Source organism: Grammomys surdaster, unplaced genomic scaffold (genome assembly GCF_004785775.1).
Source record: "Grammomys surdaster isolate TR1022 unplaced genomic scaffold, NIH_TR_1.0 314, whole genome shotgun sequence".
In the NCBI taxonomy this organism is placed as follows: Eukaryota; Metazoa; Chordata; class Mammalia; order Rodentia; family Muridae; genus Grammomys; species Grammomys surdaster.
The window spans coordinates 1,399,291-1,418,943 of NW_021604733.1; the positions used below are offsets into that span (position 1 = coordinate 1,399,291).

A 19,653-nucleotide genomic window follows, 5' to 3' on the forward strand; every position below is an offset into this window, starting at 1 on the left:
GTCATCTCCAGCCAGCCTTCCCCCACCTCAGCTCCCTGGGGGGAGCTCCTTGTTCTCAGAGCACACACATGGTCAATGAATAAATGACATTTGTGCAGTATATGGCTCTGGAGAGTGGGTATCAGCCGTGCACACATGTGAGTCCAGTACCACAGGCCAGGTAGGTCAGCTCAGCATGTTATCCCCACGGCTCTGAGGGTCCAGGAGACTTTGGGCTAAGAAACTCAAGACCTTGTATGAGAAAGAACTAGAACTCCTAAAGAGTGTAGGCAGCGTTCAAAGGTGGGCACCAAGGACACACCACACCACACCACACATTTAAGTCAAAATGGACTCAAGTGATCAAGAGTGTGGCTACTCTTCCAGAGGACCTGGGTTCAATTCCTAGTGCCCACGTGGCTGCTCACAGCTATATGTCACCCCAGCTCTAGAGAATCCGACATCCTCTTCTAGCCTCTGTGGGTACCAGGCATACAAGTGGTACACAGACATACCCGCAAAACATCAGTACTGATAAAATGATTTAAAATTTTTTTAAAGAGGGTTGAAGCATATCTAAGCTGAGTGTTGCCAGGCAAACTCCCTGATCCAAAGCAGCAGCCCGACATGTGCTCACACTTCCTGCAGACCAAGCACTGCCGGCTCCCTGACAGCCTTCACGAAATTCCTCCAACAGCCTCCTCCTCGCTGATGCTTACTGTCAAATGCCCTACACTTCTCTCTGTCTCCAGTCAGCATCAACAGATGTCACTCAATATCCCAGACACTGGGCTGGGTGGTTTCATGGTCCAGAGAGGACATACAAAATTGAAAGAAAAAAAAAGTGATTTTTCAAGCAAAGGAAATTGTCAGCGCAGGGAAATCACTGTAAGAACTGAGTCAGTGAAGCATGAACTTTGAGCCATCTGAGCCATCTGACTCATTTGATCGTTGCTTGTTCTCCACCTACAAAGCAAGGCTGTCCTCCTGCCCCTTGTCCAAGGCTCTATGTGATGCTCCAACGATTTTAAATAGATATGTATTTTTTGTTTTCATTAATTTATTCTCTCATATATTACTGCAGTTTCCCCTCCTCTCCACCTCTCCTCCAAGTCCTCTCCCACTTCACCCCTTCTCATCCCACTCCTCTTCCGGTTCCCTTAGAAAAGGACAGGGCTCCCAGGGACATCAATCAGACATGGCATGGATATGTACTTTGTATGATATCTCTGACCACTAGATATTACTAGTTATTACCAGCACAGCTTGGCCTCTCAGATCCCATTTGGGAGTTTTCTTCAAGTGCCACCGCATCTGATGGCTACGCCCATTCACTGTTAGTCACAGGTCAGAGGGCTTTCTGGAGGTTGAGGCCTGTGCTTCTGAGCCTAGGGCTTTCTGGTAGTTATGTTGCAACTGCTGAGACCTTGCTGGGATGATCAATTGACAGCGAAGCCACAGCAAAAGAATGTGAGGTATCCTGATTCTTGTAGTTGCCAACAAGCGGGTGACGCCCTATCCCAGGGAGCCACTTCTCCATTCACAAACAGGAGCACAGCTGACTGCTTGGGTGACTGGAGTCTGGATGAAGTCCCAGGTACCTGACAAGATTCACCCAAGATTAGTAGACCTGGCAGTGGCAGGCAGGGTGGGGGAAGAGGGCAAGCCTCTGGCAAGCATGTTCATGACAATGGTCACATTTGAACGGAGGGCATAGGGATGACAAAACTGAATACGAACCTGAGAGTGAGTGGTCTCAAGGTCTGAGACAGCTTGAGCAACCACAGAGCCAGGTACCAACACTAGAAAGTGCCAGCTGCAGCTCTTCTGTGTTGAACATGCCCAGGCTGCTCTACAATGGGGCCATGGGTTAATCTTGGAATCTCAGGCAGAAACATCAAAACCTTAAAAAGTGTGTTGTTAGGAAACAAGATGCTGGAGCACACACCCCACTCTTCCCAGCTTTGAGACTCTGAAACTAATTATCTCTCTACAGCGACGTCGCCATCTATGAGAGATGGCCTCAAAGTACCTCCAAAAGCTTCAAGAATCAGAGGCTCTTGGGTGTGTCTGATCGGGGACACTCGATACTCCCTAAGGAGGACCAGTGTCATTACCGTCCTGAATAACAATGACCACTGATGCTAATATGCTTGATAGTTTAAAATATATACATATGAGGTAAAGTTTTTGTCCTCTAAACAGCTTGTGCGAGGATAAGGAAAATTCCAGAAGGTTGTAAGTTTATTATTCACTAAGCTCTTATTACATACCTGAAACTGTACAGGACAACTAACTTTACTTTCCTGTTCTTTGTGAGGGTCTTACTGTACCACTCAGACTAGCAGTGACCTGCTAAACCTCCTGCCTCAGCCTCTGAACGTGACGGGACTACAGGTTTGTCCCACTATGCACAATGTGTGATATTTTCCTTTTAAAACTAGCCAAAATCTTCAATACTAATAGTGATTATGGCCCGGTTACTCCCAGGGGACTCAAAGGTTAAGCAGCTTCCTACATCTCAGGCTGGAGAGGGTGGGGAGAGTCAAACTGTGCTGCCTCCCACACCCTGTTCCCCGGAGTGGAAAGTCCTCCATCTCCACTACCAGAGGTCTGAGACGGGGAGCTGGGTGGGGCAGATGGAGATCTGGCACAGAGGCTCTACCATTATTATTGAGCTGCTTAAGATGTCCCTTCCTCAGCAGCCTTTTCTTCGGGCCTGACATCACTGAAGGCAGTGAGCCCCACAAATGGCCACCGGAGGCAATGGGGTGGCATTCCCAAGCACTAAGTACATAGGTTCCCGCTCTTACAATATTTGTGTTGCTGGAGTACAGAAAGAGTACTACAGAGACTGAATGCCAGTCCTGGCACTTTCTAGGCAAGCTCTACTATTGTGCTACCCTCCAGCCAGCTCAGGATCTTTAGAGAAGATAGACGCCATGTGTTTTAAATGCCCATGTGCCAGGCAATGTGAGATTTTTTTTTTTTAAAAAAGAAGTTTAATTGTATCTTTATTACTGTTTAAAGCTATCGCACAGTAATGGGTTTCATTATGATGTTTTATACAAACATGTCATTCAGCTTTCCTTCAATGCCTGAGCCCCCTCTACTGTCCCCTCTCTCTGGATCACTTCCTTCTCCCAAATAGTCTTACTTCTGCTCTGAGGTCATGTTCTCTCACACAGCCTCCACTGTGGGGAAGCTTGAAATCCCACAACATTCCAGTTAACCCACAACACTCAAGACTTTGCTCACGTTCCAAATGGAATCTGAGGGCCATAAGGGGTGCAGCCTGCTCAAGACAGAATGAGATGCTAGAATGAGACCTAGGGTTTGAATCCTGGTCTCTCAGAGTTGTGTGGAACTGAGTGAGAGTGCAAAGCAGCCTGAGGTGGGTCTAATAGGGGACAGTAAGCAGAGCCCCTGGGAGTAATTCTAGTGGCACAGCAGGTTGGCCTTTAAAGCCAGAGAAATGCTAAAACTCAACACGTGCCCAGAGGATACAGTAATAAGAATACAGTGTGTAGGAAGCTTTCAACTGGGGTATCAATTAGGAAACAGGTTGGGGACAGATGGGAAAGGAATTGCAATGGCCAGGGTGCTTCTGATCACAGCAGTTGTTCTTATAGCCCTGGGATACAGGGATGGGACACAGGACCTGTCCAACAGTTTTCTTTTCCTGAAGCCCAGAGAAAAGAAACAATGTTGTAAGCAAACTTACTAGGCCAGGAGACGTATCTATGCCAAGACCCTCTTAGTGTACAGCCAAACTTGACACATTGTTTCAGACTTAGTTGCCGCACAATCTGCATTCGGTAGGGGAGGTCCAATGGAGTCCCCTACTCTGACACCCATCACTTAGGACATAATCTTCTTTTCAAAGCAGTGCCATTGACTGGGGGTGGTGTGACATTTCCATACCTCCAGCTTTTAGGGAGCCTATGACAGGAGAATCATGAGTTTAAGGGTACACAGTGAGACCCTGTCTAAAAAACAAACAAACAAACAAACAAACAAACAAAACCAAGCCACAGCGGGGCAGTGGTGGTGCACACCTTTGATCCCAGCACCACTGGGGAGGCAGAGGCTGGTGGATTTCTGAGTTCGAGGCCAGCCTGGTCTACAAAATGAGTTCCAAAAAACAAAACAGCAATAAGCACTTCCCCACAAAATAAATAAACAAACAAACAAACAGAAGGACAGCAGCTGGGAGTATTGCTACATGCCTGGACTCAGCTACTCAGAAGCCTGAGGGGGGAAGATTGAGACCAGTCAGGGCCATGCAATCATCAGATTCTATCTCAGAAAAACAAAGTAGAAACCACTAGCGCTATCCCATTAAGTTTAAGAAGGCTCTCCAAAAAGATAAGCTCCAGGAATAACTCAAAAACAGTAAGACACTGTTTCTTATCGATCTCTGACAAATGCCTGGTGCTGATGTAGTCATAGCTTGGGCCAGTTTGAGCAGTTACTTGTCTAAAAAGCACAGCCTTTTGGGAAAAGGTCTGGAAAGATCTAAAACATCCCACCTATGGGCTGCTGTGAGGTAGATCAATGGAGCTTGAGTTTCTTCCCTGCGTTTCATCCCTGGAACCCAAATAAAGGCAGAAGGAGAGAACTGACTCAGTAATGTTGTCCTCTGACTGCCATATGTGTACCTTAGCATGTGTGCACACACACACATATGCCCACACACACACCCATACATACACATCATGTGCAGACATGTAAAAGAGTAAAAATATTAATTTTAAAATTACAACTCCAGTCATCTATCCTATGACCATACTTGGCCTAGTGTGCAAAAATGTACTGGGGGTGATGTTTTTTTGTAAATGTTTGTGATTGTGAAAAGCTAAGGGTCATCACGAGCCTCTGTCACACACCAGATCAAAGAAATACAGGTCTCACTGCTCTGACTTGAAGACTGTGGAAACCATAAGAAGTGAGTAGTTGTCTTAGCGAAAACCATGTATGCTTGCAATCACATAGAAAAATCTGGGAATATACACACGATAGTTACCCTTCTCTCGGGAGCTGTGGCCGGTGGGTGGAGGAGCCTGTTTGAACTCTAGCTCTTCTGTGTTGCTTAAGTGTCTTTCTTCCCTTACTTACTTGTTTCTTAGTTTATTTTTCTTGAACTGTGAGTCCATATTACTTTCTAGGATTAGAAATAACATTAGGGCCTTCAGGATGGCTCAGTCGGTATGGGAGTTTGTCACCAAGCCTGAGGATCTGAGTTCGATCCCTGGAACTCATATGATGCGAAGTTGTCCTTTCACCGACATGCATACTGTGTGTGGCTCATGTTCCCACATATACCCCCCAAATGCATATGTGTAAATAATCTATAGCAAAAATAAAGACATAAATATAACAGCTCAAAGATGTGGACTTGAATTTCAGAGTACACTAGAAATAAGCAAAATAAACCTATCTTGTTTACTAACAAGACCTAATTTTTTTTCCAGTGTTTGTTTTGTTACAGGGTCTCCTGTAGTCCAGGCTGGCCTGAGACTCACTGTACAGATGAGGACAACTGCTTCCACCTCCCACGTGCTGGAACTACAACTGTACACCACCATACCTAAGACCTATTTTTTATTATTATTATAGCTATGATCTAATACCAGTGGGCCTTCCTGTTCTGTGTCTGATTTTATGGCTTAGCCTGTCTTCACTGGTCCTGTATACTTGGCGCCTACCATGTGTCAGACATTGAATCCAAAGGACCAATGACCCTCAATGTCCTCTATAATAGAGGGACATTTAACTTAGCCCCACAAATAGGCCAAAGGGACTAGACTCCAGGGCCTTGGGGGCCTACAGAAAACTGTGCTGTTCAATAACTGACTCCAGGACATTTTCCATGTACACACCAGTGCTGGGGACCAAGCACTGACAGAACAATACCCTCTCTGGGAAAGCTCACATACGATCTCAGACATGAAAAACAGGCCATGGAAAATGTGCTGGGAGTATGCCGGATGGTTCACTGGGCCAAGGTTTGGTAAGGCCAGATAGAGGAGCGGAAGTACTCCCAAGTCTGTGGTATCTGAGTGAAGTGTTGTCTGCCAACCTCCAGGATAGTGGCTGATGTGGGAAGGGGAGGTTTTATCAGGGGTAACATGGGGTTGTTCTTTAGAAAGGACCTCCCTGGCAAGTGTATGGAGACATGTCTGTGGGTGTGCATTTGTGCCTGTGTGTGTATACGTACACATATAATTTTCTTAAATTTGAAACTATCAAAGAAAGAACAGGCCCCAGGCCCCAGGCCCCAGGCCCCAGGCCCCAGGCCCCAGGCCCCAGGCCCCAGGCCCCAGAGTTGCACCAGGGCTGAGCACAGAGTCTGGAAACAGCTCTGAGCATCATTTCTGTGGTTACTGACTGGGGTGTTAGTGCCTCAAAGAATTGAGAACACAGGGTGGGGAGGTGAGAGGCAGCTAGTGCAGGACAAAGGTTAGCCCTTAGTAAGAGCACACCTGCCTCCTAGTCCATCATCTCTCACTAGCCCTGAGATTTCATTTTCCTCCCAGCTCCCCTGCCTGCCCTCTCTCCTCTCCTGGCTCTTTTCCCTCTGAGCCTTTGATGTTGGAGGCTCCAGGACTCAGGGACCTTTACATCTTATATGCTCCTCTCTGCCTTGGGGCTTCAGTCATTCCAAGGCTTTGAATTCTGCTCTCAGGATGACCATGCCCAGGAGGTCAATTTTGGTCCAGATATCTCCCCTGGACCAGTCTAGTATCCATCTGCATGACTCATGTACACAGAAGGAAAATGAACTTTAAACTGAAAATATCCTAAACAAGTCCCTTGCCCACTTATAAACTGCTATGTCTGCTGTCCCTCCTCACCAACTCAGGGGACAGCAGCCATTCTATCCAGCTGCTCAGCTGAAAACCCCTGGTCATTCTTAGCAAGAATGACTTTTTTGTTGTTGTCAAAGTTTCACTTTGGGACTGACCTGAAACTGGAAAGCCTCCTGCCTCAACTCCTGGGACTGTAAGCGCACTATCTATTGGAGACATTCTTAACTTTTTTTTTTTTAATACACTGTATCTGTCTTCAGAAACATCAGAAGAGGGCATTGGATCCCATTACAGATGGTTGTGAGCCACCATGTGGTTTGCTGGAAATTGAACTCAGGATCTCTGGAAGAGCAGTCAGTTCTCTTAACCACTAAGTCATCTCCCCAGACCTTGGAGACACTCTTAAACTTGCTCTTTGGGTCTCAGAGAATCCTGTTAGTTTGAACACAAAGGCATCTAGAATTCAAACCCTTCTCAGTGTTCCACCATCTCAGGTCATGCTTCTGGTTACTATGTATCTTTTGCTTGTATTTTTGAAATTGCCTCCTACTGATTCCCTACTATTCAGTGGCCAGCTTATTTTAAAACACAAGTGAAGTCTGCCTATGCCCAACCCCAAGCCCTTCAAAGCTTCCTCACTTAAGGCCTTACAGAAACCCGAGGGGCTCTACAGTTTGCACCCCTGCCCAGTTACTCTCTGGCCACACTCTCCCAGCTCTCCAGCGGACACACTGATGCCTCCTCTATCCCGGCCCATGGCTGTGCCTTCACCCTCATGAAGTATGTTGGATGCCCGCCCCTCATCATCTTCATCTTTAAGCCCAGAGAGCTCCACTCTGCACTTTCCCTGTCCACCTGCAGAGATTGCCATCTCTTGGCACACCAAAGGAATCACCGTGACTCCCAAACTAGGATGCTCTAGGAAGCAGGAAAATTGGTTTGCTCTTGTTTCGACTTTGTCCTCGGTGTCTAGAACCCTGTCTGCACTGTAGTAGGCCTGGGGCTGAGGTTAAAGAAGCCAACCCATAGAAGGGGTGGGGGGAAGAAAGAAGAAGAAGGAGGAGGAGGAGGAGGAGGAGGAGGAGGAGGAGGAGGAGGAGGAGGAGGAGGAGGAGGAGGAGGAGAAGGAGAAGGAGAAAGAGCAAAGGATATGGGAGGGGAGGCAGAGGTGGAAACTAATCTGGAGCTGGCCAAACAGAAAGACCACACAGGTAGTAGTTAGTTGAAGACGCTAAAACCCAAATGCAGCTCTGAGCAGATAAAGAGCCAAGCAAGTACACGTGCCTTCAGGAGGCTGGCGGGGACCCCTGGAGCTTGGGAAGGTGGTTTAGATTGACGCTCTTGACACTTGGTAGGTGCCCAATAAACAGGGACCGCTGGCCGGGGAAAGATGGGGTTATTAAGGGGCTGTGCAGATTTGCGACTGTCACACAGTGGACACTGAGAGCCGAACCAGAAGGAAACCTCCAAACCTGCACAGCTGCAAAGAGATTCCCTAGGTATTTCCCAGGCAGAGAGGCCTTGGGGCCGGGGAACTGACCGCGAGCGAGAACTGGAAGGTGAGACGCGCCCACGCGGGTACGCGTCGAAGCCTCTCGGCGCCGGCGGCACTACCGGCCGGCGCCACCGGGACCAGCCGCGCGCAAGCTCCCCAGCGCCGCCGAGCACCGCCGAGCACCGCGTGGCCCCCGCCCTCCGGTCCGGCCCTCAGGCTCCGCCCCAGACCGCCATCTCACCAATCAGGAGGAGCTCCCCGCCTCTCAGTTCCAGAAGCCCCGCCCTGGGCCGGCGCGCCGCCAGCCAATGGGAGGCCGAGCCCAGCGCCCAGTGCGCGCAGCCCGCGCCGAGCCGGCTCAGAGCGAGAAAAGCGAACCCAACCCGTCGGGGCCGCCGCTCCGGACCCACCGCCTGCCGCCGCGCGCCGCCCGCCGCCGCCTCCTCCCCCCCGGATCGGGTGTACTGTCCCAACCCGAAAGTCCAGTTCTGCGGCCCGGCAGCGGCGAGCGAGCGCGATGACACAGGAGTACGACAAGTGAGTGAGGCGCGGGCGCAAGTCCGGCCAGGGCCCGGGGGCCACCGCACCTGCCGCCGCGACGGCGCGGGCTCCGGGAGCTGCGAGGCCGGGCTGGGCGGGGCGAGGCGCGGAGGGGACACCCGACCTGCTGTCGGAAGGCTCCCGGACCCCGTGTTCATGGACCAGTGGGGACGGGTGGACCCCGGGCAGCCTGCTGTCACCTGCCGAGCTGCCCGGAACGAGAGATCTAGGGGAAGGTTGAAGTGTCCGCTGCCCGCGCGTTTTCTTCGCTGCGGCTGCTGTGTGAGAAATCTGCTGTGGGTGTTCTTGGGCCCTTGCATCACCGACGGTAATTACAGAAGACTATTTTTGCCGTTTGGGAATATCAAAAGGAAGAAACTGCAAGCAGGGTGATAAAGCTAGAGACGACTCTCGAATCGGGATTGCTTTTTGGAGTTTGGGACATAAGAAAGTAGCGAGAAATGTTCAGTGATTATGTAAGGTGTGATCCGAAGTTGGCAGGACTTGTGTGTGTGATGGTGGTGCAGGGGAGAGTTCTCGACTTTACTCGCAACTTTTCTATAAATATGAAGATGTTCTGAAAGATAGAGTCTATCTTATCTCGGCTCAGTAAATCTGGAAATTGGTTTCCTAGTTAACTTGTTAAGGGTGGATTTTTCTCATGCTTGTTTTCTGAAGGAGGTTAGCTGAGTGTGGACTCAGCAAGAGATTAATCTTGTCTTGTAGTAAATGAAGTTCAGTTAGTCCTCGGCTCTCCTTTTAGAATCCTGACCCATGACTCTTGAAGGTCTGAGGCTCATTTGAAAACACCCATGAACCTTCAGGGCCAGAGCAACAACTTGTTGGTCTTGAAGATGTGGGGTGCAATTGTTCGTGTGTTTATTTCTTTACTTACTGACTAGGCAAAAGTCCCAGCGCTAGCCTCTTGGCTTTAGGCATACTTTGGAAATATAAAATGCCTTCAGGGTAATTGCAGACATAAAGCCACTTGGAAAATATTTATTTTCTGATGCTTGTACCAATGTTGGATGGGATGGGAGAAGGGAAGCTTGAAAAACTAGCATTACTACTGTTGAATGAGCCAACTGCTGTCAGAGTCTTCTGGAAGTGGCTATTACACTATTAATAATAGCTCAGCAGTACACCAGGGACTCTCACCCGGGAACTACTACCACCACCATCTCTCTGTCGGCCTCAGGACCCAAAGGCTTGCCGGGAATGTCAGTTTGTGTATTTCTTTCTTTGGATAAAACTTGAGATTTGTAAAGATAAGTCTTCTTGATTTTTTTTAATATTTCAAAATAATAAGCTACCTTCAGATGTAAACCCTTAGATTTGTCTTTTTTTTCCTCCCCTTTTCAAAGATGTCCTTTTTTCCCCTCCTTCTTCTAAATCTATATCTGTTTTTGAAGGATTTGGGTGACTGCCAAGCCCTAACCTTTGTTGATTACTTGAGAAGATAATCAGACTTTCTCCACTCACTTTTAGAAAAGGTAGGTCACCTCTAGGCCGTTTACATGTTTAATTTGTGTGTTGCAATGAGAACTGGGCCTGGACAGCCATCATTCAGATAAGTTCCAGACACCTCCTTTCTTGTTCCCTCACACACGAAAAAGTACTGCCTCGTCTTGCTAAAGTCAATGTTCCGTTTTTTTTTCTTTCTATTGACTTATTAAATAGTACCAGCAGTACAGTTGTTGAGACTGTTGACATTTCCAGTTTTTGGAATCAGTAGTGTTTGCTTGGATCATTTAAATTAAATCTCCTGTAAAGCGCCACTAAAATCACCATTCATTTTCTGCATTTTTCCCACAAACTGCACTGTTAACATGAAATAGTCCTTGCCTGGTGTGAAAAACTAATAAAGATTTTATTTATTTGGGGGGAAGGGAGCACTGGGGATTAAGCTCAGGAAGCCCCTAACCCGGAGCAGAGAAGTCACATGCATAGTACCTTAGCTATGGTGTTTAACCCTAAAACCTAGGAAAGGTGTTTTTTTTTTTTTTTACATTTTATTTATTTTATGAGTTTGTGTTGGCACTCCCCTCACCCTCCCAACATATTCTCATTCTCTCTCTCTCTCTCTCTCTCTCTCTCTCTCTCTCTCTCTCTCACATACACACACACACACACACACACACACACACAGAGGACAACTCATAGCAAGTCATTTCTGTCTACCATGTGGGTTTTAGAAATTTAACTCAAACACCTTTATCAACTGACCATCTTACCAGCCAATGAAGATTTTTAAGTGATTAATTTGCCACTTGAGTGTGTGTGTCTCTGTGGGTCTGTGGGTCTATGTCTGTGTCTGTATCTGTAAAAGTCAGAGGACAACTTGAAGGACCCTGTTCTCTTCTTCCACTGTTTAGGTCCCAGGATGGACCTTCAGGTCATCAGAATCATGAGCAAATGCCTTTACTCCTTGAGCCATCTTCCCCAGGCCCATGTAAAGATTTTAAAATCCTAACTGTACACTGTTTTTTTTTTTAATGCTGATTTTCCTTCCGTGTCTTCATTTGTTATAGGCTAAGTGTTTATCTCTAAGATGAGCAGTTCACTCCCATGCTAAAAGATTATGCTGCTTTATTGATTTATTGTCCCCTTTGGCTACATTCCAGGCGCCTTCTGCTGGTAACAGTAGAGTCTTCTAACTTTCTCATATACCCTGAAGGATTAAGTGAAACGTACCTTTTGCTTTCCGTCTCTTCTTCTTGCCTGTTTCTCGGAAGGAGCTGTGGGAGGGGGGAGTGACCTGCAGCAGCGGGCTCGAGTGTGACTGCACAGTATCCATGCCTCACTGTATCCCCATGTGTGCTGTTGGAACATACTCAAATAGCCCTGTGTCTTCCTGGGGCCAGTTGTGGATTTTGACAAGTAGTATGATCTCGGTGTCTCTGACGGGAGTCCTTAGTTCTGCCTTGCCTTCTGAGCATGTCGTCGTCTGACTGACTAAGGCTCTTGATGTAGCTAACATGAGATAAGGTAATTTAAAATACACCTTTAGAAAGTGTTTTGTAAACCCAATCTGAATCTTTCTGAACTTTTTTTTTTTTATTCATTTCAAAATGATCTTTAAGAGGAATGTGGACACCCATTTCACTTACCTTGAGTTTCCTTCAGACAGACTTTCAGAAGCTGTTGGTATTTAATTGACTGCAATGCAGGAGATGGAACCCAGTGCTTTGCCCGTGCTGAGCACTGAGTGGCTCTGCCTCTGGGCCGCCTCCCACTTGTAATTATATTCTGGCACGGGGCCGTGTGTCCTATTTTAGAGGAATGTCAAAGAACTGTTTGTTCGTTTGTTTTTTTTTTTAAACGGGTTGTAAGCTACCTTACTGTAGGAAGTATGGATTTAACTTTTGAATTTCTTCCTCTAAAGCAAACGGCCAGTGCTGGTTCTTCAGAATGAAGCCGTTTACCCGCAGCGGCGCTCCTACACCAGCGAGGACGAAGCCTGGAAGTCGTTCCTGGAAAACCCTCTCACTGCCGCAACCAAAGCGATGATGAGCATCAACGGGGATGAGGACAGCGCAGCGGCCCTGGGCCTGCTCTATGACTACTACAAGGTGGGCTGCGGGCCCTTGACAGCTGCGAGCGAGCCAGCGAGCGAGCGCGCGCCCTGCTCAGACGCACCTGACTCAGCAGCCTATAAAACAGCCATTTGTTGGTGGAATGTCAGGCTGCTTGCTTCTCTAGTGACTATAAATAGTTTAATGAGTCCCCCGGCCTTTGGTAGTTCAAAGCCGAGCATCTACGATCATAGAATCAAAGGGTGGTTTTTAAACAGCTGCTCTGGCCCTCGCTGAAGGAGACGCTGCTAATAAAAGAAGGCAGTAGACTGCCTCCCTCCGGTTTGAATATTTTAACAAACCTGGTTCCTGGTGCCATGGAAAGGGGTTGTTGCTGACAGACCTGTGCTCTCCCCTTCCGGGTAGTCAGGGTGACTGCCTTTTCTGTAGCTGCTCTTGTGAAGTCTTAGGAGCTGGTAGGGGAAGTGTACGCTTTTACAATTCTGGGACCTGGATCTACGATCATTGTCTCGCTCATTTCTAGACAGTTGAATTAGTTTTAACTCTCATGTGGACTATGTATGAGTTTTTCTACCATTCTGTCTCATGGTTCTTAATGGAATTCTAGTAATTGAACTGCCACTCACTGGTGACCTGTGTCATACTGGTCACAGGATGTAAGGCCAGCCCGTGTGTCACTTTTGACCCTCAGGCCCAGCAGCGCGGATGCATTCAGTTAGGGTTTCAGCCCCGGTCCATCTCCAGCCACAGTCTGGTGCTGGAGAGTGGCCTGCGTTTGCTTTCTCCTTGCCGTTGTCCAGCAGCGGATACCCAGGGGTGGCCATTTGAGTTGGTTGGTCATAGGCATCAGTTGTTATTACTTGATAACTAGCAATGCTTTAAAAACAGATTGCTAATCAATCAAACAGTACTTAGCGTTATCTTTTTTTAAAGGTCTATGTAATTTTACTTATGCATGTGCATATGAGGATATATGGACAAGTTTCTGTACAGGAGTGCAGGTGCCCTGAGAGGCTAGAAGAGGAAGTTGGATCCCCTGGACTGGACTTACAGGTGGTTGTGAGCTGCCTACTGTGAGTGCTGGGTCCCCAACTCCTGCACAAGGACGATGTGTACTCTTAACCCCTGAGCCATCTCTCAAGCCCCTTTGTCTTGTTGTTAATGGTGAAACATGAAGGAATTCTTGCAGGGCCAAGCACGGCACACATCTCAGCAACACGTGTGCGTCTGTTTAGACCGTGTCTCAGGTGGGTTAATGTCACAAGTGTACCCAGTGTCATTTGTCAGCTTTTCAGCTCTGAGGCAAAGAGGAGTCAGACAAGGAGTGGAATGGAGCTGGAAAGATGGTTCAGCAGTTAGGAGCATCGACTGCTATTTCAGAGGACCCTGGTTCAGTTCCCAGCACCCACGTGGTGGCTCACAGCCACCACTAACTCCAGTTCCAGGGCATCCAGTGTACTCTTCTGACCCTGTACACCATTCACTCGTGTGGTATACAGACGTAGGTACAGGCCAGACATTCATATACACACACAAAATAAAACACATATCTCGCAGTTTTAAAGAAGAAAGACATCTTTACTCCCGCTATAAAGTAAGTTTGTGATACTGTGAGTCTGTTCGGCAGTTGCTCTTCACCGATTGCTGTGGTGACCAGACTGTTAGCTCCTTAGGGGCAGATGCTGCCCAGTGCTCAGCAGACAGTCAGGAGATGAGCAAACCAGCCTCCTGAGAAATAAGAGGTTGCTCCTTCAGGTGAAGGTTTCTCACCTGGATAAGGACTGAGTCCCTCTCACTGGTGTTAACACTTTAGGTTCCCAGAGAGCGCCGGTCATCAGCTGTAAAGCCTGAGGGAGAGCACCCAGAACCAGAGCACAGCAAAAGGTAAGAGCTTCGTAGGGCAGCACAGCAGACAGGTGGATACACTGGATACAAGTGAAGAGGCGGGAGCTACCACGGAAACCCGGGGAGGGTCTGATGGATGAGACGGTAGAGTAACCTGTCATCTCAGGGTCAGATTCTGTTGCTGATTTGCCTCTGTTACTCTGAGACATTATCGGTTTATTTAGACTGTGTCCCCCCTCCTAGACAACATAAACATCAACCTCTACTGTCTGGAGGGAGGTTTTAATAAAAGCCGGAAGTGTTTGCTCATCTGTGTTGAGACCCTCTAACAGGAGATGAGACAGGCATGTATCTTTACAAGAAAATAAACCTGGGTGTGGTGGCATATGCCTGTAACCCCAGCACCTGGACCTGGGAGGCAGAAGGCTCAGGAGTTCTAGCCTGGACTCTTGGGGGAGCCTGTTTGCAGACAAAGCAAGGCTTGGCATGCAGCTTGATGGTGGAGCAGTTGCCCGTGCAAGGCAAGGTGCTAGGTTCAATCCCAGATCTGCAAAAAAGAGAAGTTAAGTACCAGTGGCTCTTGAATGATTGTCAGAGTAAAAACTCAATGAATTAATGTCTGAACTCCACTTGAAGGAGTCTTTTAAATATTTAGGTTAAAACTTTCATAAATTAATTAAGACTCAACTGTATGACTGTGAAACATTTTAAAAGACACATTTTGCACTTATTTTGTGTGCATAAACCTGTTTGTACATACCAAGGCACACATACTGTAGTCAGAGAATAGCTTACGGGAAGGTCCATCTTGCCACTAAGTGGCTGCCAGGCATTGAACTCAAGTCATCAGTCTTGGGGGCAGGCACCCTTACCTATTGAACTATCTTGCTAGCCCTAAAAACAGCTTTTAAATTGACCCATGTTCTATTAGTAATGAAGAATAAAACAGCCAGGCATGGTAGCATATACCTGTAATCCTAGGGAGTCAGAAGCAGGAGTTCAAGGCCAGCCTGAGCTGTGTCGCTAGATTCTGTCTTGGGGTTGGGGAGAACAACAGAAATTGACTTAAGGAATGAGTAACAATAATATTCCATACTCCAACTAGTTCTGTACTGTGGTTGTGGTCAGTTGCAGATAAATTTTGGAAGTAAGCATTTATTCCACATAATTTCATAAATTTCATAAATATTGTTTCATAAATATTTTAGCTATTGCTGTCTAAATCTTAATAATTATTTTTGGCCAGCGGCTTACTTACAGGTTTTATCTATTTCTGTACTTTTTATTATGAATCTTTTTAAGCACAGCAACAGGAGAAATGGTAGAAGCCAGGCTCAACAGCTATAATGCTGAAGAAATTTTTCTCTCTTTCTTAACAATCAAATTAATGTATGTTTTATTTTATGTCCTTTTGCTGGAGCGTCCTGAAAAATGTACTTATTTTTGCAGCCATTTCTAGTCTTTTGCATTGACAAAGCCACAGTGAAACCTTTGATTCTTTGTCCCAAGTTGTCCTGGTTGGCCTGGAGCTTTGAATCCTCCTGCCTCAGCTCCCTGACATTTTCTTTAGGCTCATTCCTCAGGAGTAGATTTACAGTCCAGGGTTTGAATAAGTTTTGCTGATCTTGAGAAGTATAAAATCACCGTTGTTTTGTTCCTTTATGTTCCTTCAGTTTGTAATATTTCAGGGGACTTTAAAAACACAGTCATCGACCAGAGAAGCTTGGTGACAGAGCACTTGCTAAGCCTGGACAGGGGTCTGCATTCCATTCCCAGGATCAGGAAAAAAAGACAAAGCAAACACATTTTTAAAAAGCCTCCACATTTGGGGCTGGGGAGACAGCGTGGCAGGTAAAGGCCACTGGCCTGGGTTCTTTCTGTGGGACCCAGCTAAAGAGAAAAGGAAAGATAGCACTCTCCACAGACGACTTCTGACCTCAGTGGGCTGCCACATACATCACATTTGTGCACATGCACATATGCGTGCACACATATAAGTATACAACCATGTACACACATATACACGCAAACATACACAAAATAATATTTTTTAAACTAAACCTTCATATTACCCAAATAGTAACCACAATTAATTTTATATAAAACATCTATTGATAAAGTATGATAATGAGTTTTCCTTGGAAACAACAGTATCAATATTAGAAAGTGATGCTCAGTCAGGCTTACTTGTGAGCATCTTTACCAGATGGTGTTCCCTGAATCCTATCCTCAGCGCCCATCTGAGAGGATAGACACCTACTGCACTGGTTAGTTTTTGTCAGCTGGACACAAACCTAGACATAAACCTAGGCAGAGGGAAACTCAGTGAGGAATTGCCTCCAGCAGATTGGCCTATGGGCATGTTTCTGGGGCAAGCGCTTTGCTGGTAGTTGATTGATGTAGGAGGGCTCAGCCCACTGTGGGTGGCGCCATCCTTAGGCAGACCTGGGCTTTCTTATAAAGAAAGGTAGCTGGGCAAGTGGAAGCAAGCCAGTAAGCAATATTCCTCCATGGGTTCCTTGAGTTCCTGCCATGGCTTCCCTTGATGATGGACTGTAACCTGCAGGCCTTCCCTCCTCCAAGTTATTTTTGGTCTTAGTGTTTTTATCACAGCCAACAGAGTTGCAAGCTGGGACAAATTGTTTTTACTTTTCAGAGATAAGAATGGAGTCCTGAAAAATAGCTTGCTCAAGCTGACACAAAATTTGAACCTAGGTGGTCTTGCTCCAGGATCTGTGATTCTAATCCAACTGATCATTTGCAGTTAAAGCTTCAGGTTTATAATAAAACACAAGGATCTGCATTAGGATTGCTGGGGAGAGCAGGTACTAGAGGAGAGCTCTGGGTCCCTGCCTTTCAGAGCAGTGAAAAGCTTTTGCTTTTGGGTTTGCTTGACTGATGTTTTCACACCAGGACTGGGCCCATAATCCATTTTCTATTTAGTTGGCTTCTGTCAAATGTATTGCTATGGTGGGGAGCCCAGATCACCAGGGTGTGTGGCTATCTGTCCTAGAGTTTGTGCCAAGTATGTATAAAGCCCTGGGTTCGGGCCCCAACACCCACTCTTCCCAGGTCCTTTTGAAGCACTGTATCATCAAGGTTGAAACTACAATGTCCTTTCTCCTTTCCTGAAGAAACAGCATACCAAATGTGACGGAGCAGCCCCTCACTTCTGCTGGAGAAAACAGGGTGCAGGTGTTGAAAAACGTACCCTTCAACATCGTCCTCCCCCATAGCAACCAGCTGGGCATTGATAAGAGAGGCCATCTGACAGCTCCTGATACAACAGTCACTGTCTCCATAGCAACCATGCCTACCCACTCCATCAAGACAGAAATCCAGCCGCATGGCTTTGCTGTGGGAATCCCCCCGACTGTGTACCACTCTGAGCCTGCCGAGCGCGTGGTGGTTTTTGACCGGAGCCTCAGCACGGACCAGTTCAGCGCTGGCACTCAGCCTCCCAGTGCTCAGCGGAGAACTCCAGACTCCACCTTCTCCGAGACCTTCAAGGAGGGCGTTCAGGAGGTACAAAAGACAAAAACATCTTCCTAAGACAGCGGCATGTTTGTCTAAGTATTGAGTTCCACCTTTTCCTGGTTATGTAAGCTTGAAACTTAGCCCAGAATGTGTGGATCAGGAATAAAAGATTTTTTTTTTTTAAGAGAAAGGCCTGTAGGTATAATTTGTAAGCTAAACCTACAAATCCAAAAATTATCATCAAGGGCTCATGGGTAATCTTACCAACAGCTGAGTTAACAATTATGGTTTCTGCTAAGAGATTTGCAGGGGAGAGAGAGAGGGAGCCCGTGTGTAATCTTCCACTGACTCTAGTGCATCCTCATAGGATTTCTTCAGCTTTCATCTTAAGCCCATGCAAGCTCTTGAAGCTAGCCTAGCGTGGCAGCTCTGCCATGTGCCCGCTGTGGGCTACTCAATTAGTGGCATGATCCAGAATCGGAGGTGGGCCCTGGTACATCCTGTAGACTTTACAAATGAGTTCTGCAGAGTTCTCAGGGTCTGGCCATGCACATAGAGTGTTGGAAGCAGTACTTACTGCTGCTGCAGGGTCCTTTAGGTATAGAAACCGACACTGCACTGGAAAGAGTAGCAGGCTTGCCCAGTCCTGGCGCAAACTTGACACATGGCCCTTGTATTTGGGCTGCAGATTCTAGACTCCCAACATGTGATATGGGAAAGATAAGGAAAGAAAAAGAGTGCATCTCACGGACTTAGTGGAGTGTGTGTGTGTGTGTATGTGTGTGTGTCGTATACATGGATATAGATATAGTTATGTGTGTGTATAGTGGCATGAATGGTATATAAAATTAGATATTTACTTTTTATTCTATCTATTATTTTTCATTCGTTCGTTCATTTAATTATTTATTTATGGGTTTATTTGTTGTGGGTTTTTTTTGGGTTTTTTTGTTTTGTTTTGTTTTGTTTTGTTTTGTTTTGTTTTGTTTTGTTTTTGAGACAGGGTTTCTTTATGTAGCCCTGGCTGTTCTAGAACTCACTCTATAGACCAGGCTGGCCTCAAACTCAGAGAGATCCTCACGCCTCTGCCTCCTGAGTGCTGAGATTAAAGGCGTGTGCCGCCACTGCCTGACTGATAGTTACTTTTTAAAAATAGATTCAGGATTTTTGTTTTGAAATGAGCCCCTGGTCTTTAGTAGCCCTGGTGATAGTGTTGCGGCTCACCCCATTGATATTTCAGGTTTTCTTCCCCTCGGAACTCAGCCTTCGGATGCCGGGCATGAATTCAGAGGACTATGTGTTTGACAGTGTTTCTGGGTAATTGTTGTCTTTTTGTTTGACTTTTGGATTCTTGGCATCTGTGGTCATTTCCCTCTTTGGTGTATCGGTCCTGACAAACCTGAGGTGGCTTTGGCTTGCTCTCACCTTCCTCTGACTCCGCCAGCTGGAGCCTTATCTTGGGTAGGGGACTTTGGATGTGGTGATTCGGTGTGGGACTCTGGTTTTCGGTTTCCTCAGCTCCTGGTGTTGGTTACTTTTTCCTTCCCTGGCTCCTTCTGTGGTGTGAGGGATGGGACCTGAAGGGAGGGATGGGACTAAGGTAGATCACTGTGGACCCTTGTGCTTCCAAAACTATGCAGATAGCTTGACAGGGGTAAATGTAGTGGACAGAGAACTTTATTATCCTTGTTAATGATAAAATAAACAAATGTAACTTTTTTTTCCCTCTGACTTGGCAACTTGGTTTTAGCTTAGCAAAATTGCACCATACTCTGGAAATACACTTTCTGGGTTCATGAGAAGTATATAAACACCTCAAGATTTTTTTAAGGTCTAGGATTTCATTTTTTTCACTTTATGTGTTTAGACTTCCTTTATAAGCATGTCCCAAAGTACAAGAATCACAGACTCAAAAACATGAGGATTTGGGATAAAGCTGGCAGGCATTCTCAATGACATATCAGATAGT

The 19,653-nt window shown here is 46.6% G+C and overlaps 1 protein-coding gene across 2 annotated transcripts in view; it reads left to right on the forward strand.

Moving 5' to 3' along the window:
* The first annotated feature begins 8,652 nt into the window (after window positions 1–8,652).
* Grhl1 (grainyhead like transcription factor 1) overlaps window positions 8,653–19,653 on the forward strand; it is a 45,542-nt gene continuing 34,541 nt past the window's right edge. The window contains exons 1-5 of one of the 2 annotated variants that reach the window (XM_028777761.1): window positions 8,653–8,823; window positions 12,212–12,398; window positions 14,176–14,246; window positions 17,342–17,732; window positions 18,925–19,001. In XM_028777761.1, coding sequence (XP_028633594.1) covers window positions 8,804–8,823; window positions 12,212–12,398; window positions 14,176–14,246; window positions 17,342–17,732; window positions 18,925–19,001 — 746 coding nt within the window. In that variant the 5' untranslated portion in view covers window positions 8,653–8,803. Of the gene's footprint in view, window positions 8,824–12,211; window positions 12,399–14,175; window positions 14,247–16,716; window positions 16,770–17,341; window positions 17,733–18,924; window positions 19,002–19,653 lie in introns of those variants that run through there. The other variant, XM_028777762.1, reaches the window with a different exon arrangement.